The following is a 12,868-nucleotide window of genomic DNA, read 5'->3' as shown; positions in this document are numbered from 1 at the left end:
AGAGAGAGACATAGAGACAGAAAGCGAGAAATCACCCCCCAGGGGGGATGGTCACGCCGTAATCCCTTCTCCTCCAGTCTCCTCTCGGGATCTTGGGCACACACGCACACGTGCCCAGCATGAGTTTTAAGCCACCAGGTCCGGGATACAAACCACGGTCGACTACATGGGAGTCCAGCGACATAGCCATTATGCTAACTGCTGGTTCCCAGGGACCTTCTTTCTTGATGGAAGGTTATAAGGTCATTATGGACACATCACACCATAATACTTTCTCTATTTCTCCATCCTGTCATGATTTTCCACATCAGCATGCACACATGAGGACTTCGTGCATTTTTCAAGTCAGTAAGGCCAGAACTCTAACCATATGGTCATCCGTGTGAGATCTAGCTCCCTTAACCACTAGGCCATGGGGACAAGCCTAAGTTTAAATTTCTGAACTTTATTTAAGAAATAGTAACATTAATTTATTTATGCCTTAGACCCTGCTTGGTGATGGTGTTGATTATTAAAAGAGTATACGCGGGAACCAGCAGTTAGCGTAATGGCTATGTCGCTGGACTCCCATGTAGTCGACCGCAGTTCACGTCCCGGACCCGGTGACTTAAAACTCACGCCGGGCGCATGTGCGTGCGTGCCCAAGATCCCAAGAGGAGAATGGGGGAGAAGGGATTGCAGCGTGACCATCCCCCCTGGGGGGTGATTTCTCGCTTTCTATCTCTCCGTCTCTGTCTGTCTGGCGAGCACACGTGCCCTATAGCAAAAACCTCTCCAAAAAAAGAAGCATATACGCACTGGTTTTCGTGAAATATTCTGGGATCTGAGACTTACACTGTCCCAAAAGCTTAGGATAATGAACTGGATTGTAGTTTTGTTGAAAATAGGAATTTACATAATAATTACTTGTGATATCCTAAGCATTTATGTATGTCGTGCACATTGCTAAGAACTTTATAAGCTAATTTTATCGGTTTTTTTCACTGCACATCCATCTCATGGCGGTCCCCAGATAATTGAATGATATTCTTCCTCAACTGCCTTACTTTCTCAGTGACTGCCTGGAAGAAGGAGGGAAAGGAAAGTGAGAAGCCCAAGAAGAAGGCCATGTGGACACTCCCAGCTCCACTTCACCCAATAGTACCAGTTTTATATATATTTTAAAGGTTATGTATTTATTTCATGAGAGAAAGAGATAGACAAGGACCCCAACAGGGTCTTGCCATGCTGCAATCCACTCCCCACCCCCAGCCTTCAGGCCAACTAGGATCACTGGCACATCCATCATGTTCAGGATGACCCTAGATCTGAACCTTGGGCCTTCCCATATGGCTCCAGTATTGTGCAGCAGTGCCCTAACACCTGCACAACCACACCTTCTCTGGGTCTCTATATATTTTTAAATCTAAATTCTCACATATTTAAATGTACTTCAATTCAGAGTCATGTTAGGTAATTCTCACTAGTGGCAGCTTCAGTTCTAAGCAGGATATTACAATGTGGTGAATGATACCAAAAAAGGAAAAAAAAAAAAAAGTACAGTAAGTGATTCCTGTCTGTAACAGGCTAATCGTAATTTTTAAGCCACAAGAAATTTACTCATCAAAAATACCAGGAGTGAGTTAGACTGTAAATCCAGATAATATAAGAGATTTTGTAAGAGTCATGTTTATACCACCGGATGTCCATCAGCTTCCGGAGGTTGCATGGACAGGCCTGGAAAATGCGGATGACAGATCAAATGTGGAACACAAGTAAATGCTAATTACAGAAATGAGGAAGAAAGGTATATTTTGGATATAAGAATGACAGCGAAGTACAGAGTAAGTGCTGGTTAGGGGAACAGGGAACAGAACTCCGGGTTGAAGAACCAAGAGCTTGACACAGTGTTGTCCCTTTTAACAGAGGGCAACCCTGGAAAGTGTGAGGAACCAAAGAGCATGTCTGAGTTTGGGTGGAATGCAACAGGAATCACTGAAATAAATTTTTCATTTATTTTTCTATGAGCAATAGGAGAGAAAGAAAGAGACGATACGATAGCCCTAACAGATCTGAATGGTACGATCTACGCCCAGTCTCAGTCAATCCCAGATCACGGGCATGCATGCACCCAGCATACTCAAGGAGGTCTCCAGACACAAACCTAGAACCTTCCCATGTGGGTCACTCTTAAAGGGCATTGTTTTTTACTGCTGTGCCATCATTGGGTCCCGAGATACTTGAATGTTATTCTAGAAGTGTCATTTAAAGAAGCTTGATCTAGTATTGTTGCATAGAAGGATCTAAAGCAGCTCAGAAGCACTTCTGAGAAGCCATTTTCCACCACAGATTTCTTAAAGTATCCAGAAGTAACTGTTCTTTTCCTTCCATTGGCCACCACATATGGCATTTGAAGCCTCTATATGCTCCTGATTTCTGATGACGCTAGCGGTGATTACTTTTGACTTATGTAAGCATCCATCACTGTGCTATCTGGATACATTTATAAAATATATTAATAACAAACAGACATCCTTGCTATTAGAGTTTGCATTCCAAACAGAGCAAGCAATGTAAACAGTGGTAATGCTTACATACACACATGCGCGCGTGCGCGCACGTACACAAACACAAACACACACACACTTACTCACCTCTTAATCGTTCTTCAAACTGCCAGCCATGATTTATGTAGCCTTTCTTGCCTGGCTAAGTAGGTTGAGACAATCCATTGAAATAGAACATTTAAAAAAATCTGAAGTGTATGAGATTAGATTCTTCACAGTTTATAGGCTTATTTGTTGGTCAGCCAACAATTTAAAAAAAGATAACCCTAGAGCGTTACAGAAATTCCTTTCTTTTTTAAAATTCCCTTAAAAGTATTTCTGCTAACAGTAATTGATAGGCTTCATGATCAGGAAAAAACAAAGTATGTGTGTACTAAATCACAGGGGTATGGAGTAACTGACTCTCCAGCACTTTGCAACTGATACATTACATATTTTTTTAATTATAAGTTTACTAATCATTTTTCCAATTTCTAAAATATGGCAGATGATGATGATCTAATATTGATGTCTGATTTTTAATCAGCCAAGGAAAATCCAAGGTGTTGAATCATTCAAAGTACAAAGACTATGTTTTGTGGTTTTGCTTATATGCTCATCTAAGTCATCCTGAGGGGATGTTTCACTGAACCCAGTGGCTGCCTATGCTCACCTAGTGCACAGAATCCTACATAAACTATTATTTTTTCCCTATGCAAATATACCTGTGATGAAGGTTAATTTATAAACTAGGCACAGTGGAAAATAAACAATAATAAAATCAAACAACTGTAACAATATATTATAAAAAAGTTATGTGAACATTGGGACCAACAGATGGTATAATGGCTATGTCACTGGACTCCCACATAGTTGATCATGATTGGAGTCCCAGACCCGATGGCTTCAAACCCATGCCAGGCATGTGTGTGTGCATGCCCAAAATCCAGAGAGGAGACTGGAGGAGAGGGGACTGACATCTCACTTTCTCTTTCTTTCTGCCTCTCTAGCAAGAGCACGCACTCTACAGCAAAATTATCTCTCTAAAAAAATAAAAATAAAAATTTATGTGAATGTGGCCATTCTCTCTCTCAAAATATCTTACTGTACTGTATTCATCTATTTCCAGACTGTGGGTAACTGAAACTGGAAAGTAAAACTGTAGGTAAGAGAGGACTAAGTAACATATTCATATTTCCACCTGTCCTGGTACTTGGATTGGTGTAAGCCCTTGAGGGGACAACTCCGGCCATTGTCCACCACACTAAAGAATCTAGGATGATGGTCATCCTCTGAAGTGCTTCAAACTTAGGTCATTTGGGTGAAAAGAACTAAGGTACACACGGATTTCTACAGTGTTGTATAGTTTCATATGAACTCATCCTGAATACATTCAATACATAAACACTTGCAAGTCTGTCTCCTAATGAAATGCACTAATGTTGCTACTTTAAACATGTAAACATCTCAGAACTTTATATTCACAAAAGAAACAGAAATATCCTAAATTTACAATGAAATCGTAAAATATTATAAATATGCTCTTACTGAAAAAAAACATTGGGAAAAGTTATGGTAGAATGTTGTACACAAGAGTTAAACTTGTGCAATTTTTTTTTTAGAAAATGAGACTGTCCTTCTCCTTGGGGGCCCTCTTCCTGAATGGCAAGTCACAGTCTGCTGTCTGTGCTGTCACTCAGATGAATCAGGGAGCGGATACTTTCCTTCTTGGAGGGTAAGCCTGGCTTATGACGATGCTCTAAATTTACTCAAAATATTGATAGCTGATGCTGTTTGATGGTCGTCTGCCAGCCTGCTAGTCAGTCAGTGCTACGAAGTGCACAGCTGCTGTGCCCTGAACACTTTTCAGTGCTGGGGGATATTAGAGGCATGTGAGGAAACACACTTTCCAGCTCTTGAAGAGCTGGCAACATGTTTTTTGCTCGGTTTCATCTTACATGTATTCATTCTCTTAGGATTTCAGTACAGATGTTAGTTAGAGCATTTCAGAAACTTTTGATCAGATACCATATTTTTCTTTTTTTTAGAGTGAGAGATTTTTGCGATAGGATGTGTGCACTCTCTGGAGAGACAGAGACAGAGAGACAGAAAGCTAAAAATCACCCCCCAGGGAGAATGGTCAAGCTGCAATCCTTTGTCCTCCATTCTCCTCTTAGGATTTTTGGTATGCATGCACTTGCACCCAGTGAGAGTTTAAGTTGCCGAGTCCAGGACTCGAACCCACTCAACCACATGGGAGTCCAGAGACATAATCATTATGTCATCTTCTGGTTCCTTTTGATCAGATACCAATTTCTAAACAGAATGTTGTTTTTTTTTTTTCTGATTAACCGTGGAATAAAGAACTGAACACTAATAACTATTCAGGGGATAAGTAAATGAAAAAAATAGATAATACTATATCATACATTTCTAAATGTGGACACTGGAATGAACTTAATTTTTTTCAGAGGGCATGTGCTTACCAGAGAGTCAGAGAAAGAGAGGGAAAAAGCAACTCCCCAGTGCAGCTGCGATCACACTGCAATCCTCTCTCCTCCATGTTTCCAGCCTGTTAAGATTTTGGGCATGCACACACACACAAGCACACACACCTGGCAATTTTCAAGCTGCAGGGGATGGGATCCAAATAGTATGGTAGACCATGTGAGATCAGGCTTTCTCAACCACGAGGCCATAGATGAGGGCCTGGTATAATCTTTTTAAAAGTGATTTTTATATATTTTTAATGTTTACTTATTTACACCCCCCATAAGCAGGAGAGACACAGAGAGAGAGAGAGAGAGAGCCAACACTCCCACAGGGTGTTGACTTTGAAATCCACACCCAGCCTTCAGCCAGCCCCAGACCATGAGCAAGTGTGTGCTCAGCATACTCAGGGAGGTCTCTGGACTTGAAGCAGGAACCTTCCATGTGGGACTCCCTCCTAGAGCATCACATACTGCTGCTATACCACCATCTAGCCTCTGATTTTCAATTTTTATTTCAGGATTTTATAAGCGTATGTAATTATATAAAATAAATATATAAAATATATGCTTAAGTTCTTTTATATTTCTCTAGTTACAATATTCTACTTTAAATTTTCAAAGGAAGTAGTTATCTTCACAGTAATTTTTCATTCTCATACAAGAAAATCTTTTTTTTCTAATAGAAGTGCTGTATTTATTTTTTACTTTTGTCAAAAACAGGATTCTCAAATGTATCACACTAAGCTCCGTGATTAATTGCTATAAGGAATTCTGATGATAACTATCTCGTGAATGAATGACTGACTACCAGTCAAGTACTCACAGTTCAGAAGAGAGAATGCAAAAAAGTAGCAGTGCACATGAAAGATGAAGTGAGCTTTTTACATGCGAAGCCTGTCTCACTCAAAGTAATGGCAGGAATCTCTCAGAAGAGAGGAAGGTGACAAAAACACGTATGCATATACTTTAAAGAACACTGTAAACCTAACTGGTAGACTTGCCATTATAAAATCAGACACTTGGGTAAAGAGGACAAGGATCCAATCCTGGAGTTATACAATCTTTTGCTCTTCTTAGAAAGACCTTAGGGAGTTAAACTGAGTCTTTAACATAAATTAAAGCAGGATGAGGTGAAGAGAGAGAGTTCAAAGATTTTCACTTCTGGAAACATTTCACATTTCTCTAATCTTGACTCTCCTTTCTAAAGATTAACAAAGGGTTCAGGCCAAGAAGTGTGGGTACTGCAACATGAAGCAAAGAGAAGTTTCCAAGTAAATGTCTAAAAATTACAGTTACATTTGTGGCTTATTTTACTTGAACAAAACTTATCTTTTTATTTTAAATGCAGGCTAATAGGATATTCTTACTTTTAATATACTCTTTGTTTTTTGGAGAGGTTTTTGCTATAGGGCGCGTGCGCTCACCAGACAGACAGACAGAGAGACAGAAAGTGAGAAAGAAAGCGAGAAATCACCTCCCCAGGGAGGATGGCCACGCCGCAATCCCTTCTCCTCCATTCTCCTCTCGGGATCTTGGGCACGCAGGCACACGCACCCGGCGTGAGTTTAAGCCGCCGGGTCCGGGACTCGAACCGCGGTCGACTACGTGGGAGTCCAGGGACATAGCCATTACACTAACTGTTGGTCCCACTTTTAATATTCTCTTGAAGATTGTAGTATTATTACCTGTCAAAAGTTCAAATACTTAAAATGTCCACATTGCCTATTACATACTTTAAATCCCATTGACTTTACTTGATTATTTCCCTTCAATGGGATGTAAACTTTAAAAACTGAGTTTTGGAAACCAGCAGTTAGCGTAATGGCTATGTCGTTGGACTCCCACATAGGTGACCGTGGTTCGAGTCCTGGACCTGGTGGCTTAAACTCATGCTGGGCGCGTGTGCATACATGCCCAGAATCTCGATAGGAGAATGGAGGAGAAGGGATTGCGGTGTGGTCAACCCCCTTGGGGGGTGATTTCTCACTTTCTGTCTCTCTGTCTCTCTCTGTCTGTCTGGCGAGCACTGCGCCCTATAGCAAAAACCTCTCCAAAAAAAAACTGAGTTTTACTTCTCTGAAACTTAGGAAAATCTTAAGTGACCAATGGGATAATGCTGTCATAATACGTTATCCATCCATCCAATCTCTTCCCTGAAATGTCCTAATCCTACAAGTAGGACCAGCATTTTCCTATGATTAATACATTGATGGCAGGGTTAATTCCTCCCACTCCCTTAACCTTCTCATTGATCTGTCACCAGAGCTACAAGCTCTTCCTCTGTGACTGCTCATTTTCCCTTTCTCGTGGTCAGCATTCTGTTCCACTGTTCCTCTCTTCCCATCTAGACTGTTTCTGGTGCTTCTTCACTACGTCATCAGCCAATAAAAGTCCTTCTGACCTCTAAGGAATTCTATGAATTGTTTTTTGTTCTTTTGTTTTTTTACTTGGCAGTGGTGTGTGCAAACGCCAGAAAGAAAGAGGGAGGAAGAAGGAGAAAGTACCTCCCAATGGTGCCACAACCTCTTCTCCATTTCTCCATCTTGTCAGGACTTGGGGCACATGCGCACATGTGTCTGGCATGTTTTTCAAACCTACAGGGCAAGGATTCCAACTATAGTTGTCCATGTAGGAGCTGGCTCCTTCAACCATTAGGCTATAGGGGCTGGCTACCTATGAGTTATTTTAATAGTCTTATTATGTACAATATGCCATTCAGCTGTTCAGATCATGAATAATCCTCCATTACCCATGGCATGAAGTTTAAATTCCTTAAACTGGCTCAGGTCATAAGCAATATGATCCTAACTCTCTCTCAAAAATTAGTATTCCTTCAGTCTTCACCATATTACCCCACATAACTTCTTGGCTCCAAACAGTTCTACTTGTCTTCTTGCCTTTTCACTCACCCAAGACTCTAAGTGAATTTCCGTGCTTGATGTGTTCATCTGCTGGAAATTCACATCCAAATTACAGCTCAAGCTCTGCTTGGATGTCAGAGTCCCAGACCAACTAAGCCATACTGATCAGCCTCTCTCCCAAACTTCAGGTCACAGACAATGCTCTACAATCAATTTCCTAACAATAGGGTTATAGTAATATCTTGTAGTACTTTTGTGCATAAGGCTTTATTTATTCCATCTGAGTTGTAAACTCCTGTTTTTTGGGGTTTTTTTTTTTTTTGGAGAGGTCTTTGCTATAGGGTGCGTGCTCTCACCAGAAAGAGAGACAGAGAGACAGAAAGGGAGAAACTACCCCCCCAGGGGGCATAGCCACGCTGCAATCCTCTCTCTTCCATTATCCTCTCGGGATCTTGGGCACGCATGCACACTCACCCGGCGTGAGTTTAAGCCATCGGGTCTGGAACTTGAACCGCAGTTGACCACATGTGAGTCCAGCAACGTAGCCATTATGCCATCTGCTGGTCCCATGTAAACTCCTTTAAGAGAAGTGGCTGATATCTTTTAAGATGCCCCATGACTAGGAGAGTACTTCACAAACTCAACAATCACATAATGACACTGGTAACACCAATGAAATGCATCATTGATACACACCACAGAGCAGTGACTCTAAAACTTTCATTGTGCATGTGAATGACTTAGAATGCTAGCATAAAATGTATATATTCTTAGACCCAAGTTCAAATATTTTGTTGATCTCAGGTAAGGGAGGAGGGACATACACACAAACTAAGGACCTCTAGGGAATTCTAATCCAGTAGGCACACAGATGGTATTTTGAGAAATACTACCACTGATTAAATTGAAACAGTAAACTAAAAAAATAAAGTGTTAAAAAAAATATGCAGAGTTATAAGTAATGCAGAAAGAAAATCTGGAGTGTCGCAGACTAATTGCCATTATCAGAGTGTTGTTTTTGATATTCACCATAGACCATATGTGCATTTAGTATGTTTAATTAAAAATAGCATTAAATGCTTCATTAAAGCAATTAGTGTTAATATTGAGCAAATCTACTTGCTTTGATTTAAATTGCAAATGTAGGGATAAAGTTATTTATGTAAAACAAATAAGTTATCTTTAATATTTGATTTTCTAAATCATCAACTAATTTTTTTTTGAAGAGGTTTTTGCTAGAGGGTGCATGTGCTCGCCAGACAGAGAGAGAGTCAGAGAGATAGAAAGTGAGAAATCATCCCCCAGGGGGGATGGCCACGCCACAATCCCTTCTCCTCCATTCTTCTCTTGGGATCTTGGGTACACACACGCATGCGCCCGGCGTGAGTTTAAGCCACCAGGTCCGGGACTTGAACCTCGGTCAACTATGTGGGAGTCCAGCGAAATAGCCATTAAGCTAACTGCTGGTCCCCTATCATCAACTAATTTAAACAAGATGGCAAATCTTTAAATCTTCTTATATAAAGTTCTGTCTTTGACAAAGGCATTTGCAATGCAAAATACATCCTCTGTACATTTATTAATCTATAAATATAAGAGAGCATAGGTATTAATACTCCCACTGCAACTCACTTTATAGAATAAAAATTCCATAGCTATACTTCATGAGATAAAGTAATTCTTTCCTTTTCTTCTCATAAACCAACTTAAAATTAAACTCTTCAACTCTACCCAAACAAAGCAAACTCCACCTATTCTCATACTTCAAATTACTGAATTGGCAATCGTGTGCTTTGTTCTAAATTTTTCATTTTGTCTTTAGCTCAATGAAAATTTTAAATGTTTTTTGCCATCACATCCAGTTAATTTTCCATTTGCCTGTCTTTCTTTCATGGCATTGGCTTGTTTGTATTAACATCCCTTAGAGAAACATTTTAGGACTTTTCAGTAGGCCATCCTACCAGGAATAATTAGAAAGAGGAACTTAGTAAATGCAATTATAAGTCAAGGAACAAGATCTTGATTCCTTTGTGATTTAACCTCCAATTTCTTTGCATTGCTTTGGGGGCTGCTGAAGGATTGGATGCCTAACCTTGGTCTATGGCTTGTAAGCTGTATTGCATTTAAAATTTTTTATAAAACAAACACACACACACACACTACTTTATAGTAAATTACCAAAAATTTGCATCTATTGGTATTATATATGTTTAACATCTTCTATTTATCTTCTGAAATACCTTCTCGGGGGTTAAATAGTTCATAGAAAATTGACAATTGGTCCCTCTCCAATTCTTCCCTAGTGCCCAAATCTAATGAGGCACTTGTAAACACTAGAGAGAGACATGGGGTCTTTGGATCAGTCTCTGGGCAGTTACATGTCAAGAGTTACAATAAGAACACAGCAGTTTTGCTGAGGCATTAATGAAATCTACTCTGTCAGAGCTCCCTCCATTTACCCACTGTGGAACATTTCAGTGTAGCAATCACACCCTGCCTTGTGGTCCATGGAACTCAGAGACTTAAAATGATGCTTCATGAAGTCGTAAAAGAACCCTCATCACATACAGAACATCAATCCCTTCTTTAACATACAACAAAATAAAAGGTGGCTAAATATGAAAAGCAATATTTACCAACAAAAAAGTATAGCAATTTTCATGACAACTAGAAAATTTACTTAGGAAGACAATTCTGAAAATTAGAATTAAGTTAACTTTCTCATCCTCCAATTCCACACCTATATATAACACACATGTCCTCAGGCACATTCATCCAGGACCCACCCAGCAGCGGGTCTCACACAGGCTATTGGTTCATCAGAAAAGCTTCTCATTTTACTTCCTCCCTCAAGCTTTCTTACTGCTGTCCAAAGTAAGTCACCACAGGCTTTAGAGAGGAGTGTAGCCTGACCAAGTTACACTTTTACTAGTTTGACTTTGCAGAATGCACCAGTGAATAGGCAAGCATCACAAAATTCAAGGACTCCAATTACAAAAAAATATTATTGGGTTTAACACTGAGTTTGCCCAGCATTTAAGGATGTAACGGTAGCCTCATCACTATCGTTAAAGCAACGGAAGTATCTGAGCTGAAAATTGTTCAAGTCATAGAAAATATTTTTTCTGCAACTCAGTGTATATTGGTTTTATACTCGAAAGGATTTTTTTCTTGACCTATATGTTGAGTTACAATTTCCAATATTTAATTTTTCCCAAAATTTAAATACAAAGGGAAGTTGCTTTCTTTTTTTAAAGTTAGTTTTCTCAGTCTTAAGGTGTATTTCAAAATATAACTGGAGAGGCAATTTAATTTCTACACATGCAGGATATGTTAATGAGTAAAGTCAACTGAAAGTTCACAGTAACACAGGACTGGTACCACTCAGTGACCACCAGCTGAAATAAACCACTGCAGACCAAGGGGGACAGCAGTTCAGACACTGAGATCCCTCACTCTATGCTGAATGTAACTTCTGCAGGACTACCAATTCTAGGAAATGCACTTACTTTGCATCTTAATGTCAGACATGGACATTTTAGGTAAACATAGACTCTTAGAAAAGCCAGGGAAAAAGGAGACATCAACAGGATAACTCATCAGAATGCCTAAAAAGTACCTTAGCAATATTTTTTAGGCAAACGATTAAACAAAACAAGCAAAAGCAAACAAACAAAAACTCCCCTGTATCTCACTACAACAGTGTATAGAAAGTTAATAAAGTTGAAAAGAGAGCCGTGCTTGATTATAACCTAATGATTGAAGCCACTTCTTACAATCTCAAATTTCACCAACATCAAGTGAACTCTGAAGTCCTAAGCGCTCAAGCCCGGTTACTAAATTCCCTTACACTTTTTGTAAAATCGCACACAGCGCCTGGTGCTCCACGCACCATGAGCACTCCAGGAAAACAGATTCGGTTGACTGCTCATCCTTGCCCCAGAAGCTGTAATGAGTCCCACCAGGCAGCAAGGGAAAGAAAAGAGCATTTTCCGACCAGAATGAAAAGCTCTCCTGAGCACCGCCAGCTGGGCAGGGTTCAAGACCCCCATGCTGCATCAGCAGAGACTATAAAATAGAGTACGTGACCTCTAGCACTAGGCACCTCTGGGTCCTTCAACCCCGCACTCCGCTTTCCTGTTCAGCGACAACTTTCTATTTAAAAATAAAACTTTTCTCCAAGGAAGCATGCACTTTGCTCAATAACTTCAGGTACGCCGTACACAAGTTTAAACTAGCACATGCACTTTGCGCGGGTTCTGCTGCCTAAAACCCAAACACTCTGGTCTCCACCGCAGTCCCCTCGGTAGTCCACAGCCCAGGCCCCATGACAGGGTCGAACCGCGCACCTACCTTGGCCTCACCAGCGTCCGGCTCCGCGTCGGAAAAGTCGAGTCCGGACTCGAAGGCAGAGGCAGCGGCAGGCGCCTGGCGCGGACCCGGGAGCAGCGCAGCGGCGAGCAGGGAACACGCCAGAGAGAAGCAGCCCAGCAAGTGCATGGTGGAAGGACCGGGGTGGGGAGGCCGGTCCGCTGGCGGGTCCGCTGGCGGGGGCAGGGGTGGGGGGTGGGCGCCCCTGCGAGGCTGGGGTCCCCTCCTCGTCCCTTTCCCCCTCGATCTCCTCCCGGTGATCCCCCTGGGCGAGCCGGAGGCGGCGGGAGCGGGTCCAGGGTCCGCGACCAAGTTTGCAAGTCGCTCTCGCGGCCAGGGAAAGGCGATGGGTGTCAGGTAAAGCCTCACAGGAAACCGGACATCCGAGCTCCCCTCATTCGGAGCCGGCGAGGTGAAGCGAGGGCGAGGGAGGACGGCTCCTCCGTCGGCGTTTTTGTTTTTGCTTTTCGGAAAGTGGGAGGGAAAACCAGAACACCCCGCAACGTTCGAGCCCTCTAAACCCACCGGAGCCCTGGTCCCCCTCCTCCCTCCCCTTTCCCGAAGTGAATCGAGCCCGGTAGCGGGAGCTGCGGGACAGGCGACAGCCTGGGGCGGGAGG

The 12,868-nt window shown here is 41.7% G+C and overlaps 1 protein-coding gene across 1 annotated transcript in view; it reads right to left on the bottom strand.

Annotated features, from left to right (window-relative positions):
- VEGFC (vascular endothelial growth factor C) overlaps positions 1-12,412 on the bottom strand; it is a 123,301-nt gene extending 110,889 nt beyond the window's left edge. The window contains exon 1 of the mRNA XM_006153387.3: positions 12,232-12,412. Coding sequence (XP_006153449.1) covers positions 12,232-12,378 — 147 coding nt within the window. The 5' untranslated portion in view covers positions 12,379-12,412. The remainder of the gene's footprint in view (positions 1-12,231) is intronic.
- Positions 12,413-12,868: the final 456 nt, after the last annotated feature.

The sequence above is a fragment of the Tupaia chinensis genome, unplaced genomic scaffold (genome assembly GCF_000334495.1).
Source record: "Tupaia chinensis unplaced genomic scaffold, TupChi_1.0 Scaffold000373_1, whole genome shotgun sequence".
Lineage (NCBI taxonomy): Eukaryota > Metazoa > Chordata > Mammalia > Scandentia > Tupaiidae > Tupaia > Tupaia belangeri.
The sequence above is the reverse complement of the archived record's forward strand: the minus strand, read 5'-3'. Positions and strand labels throughout refer to the sequence as shown.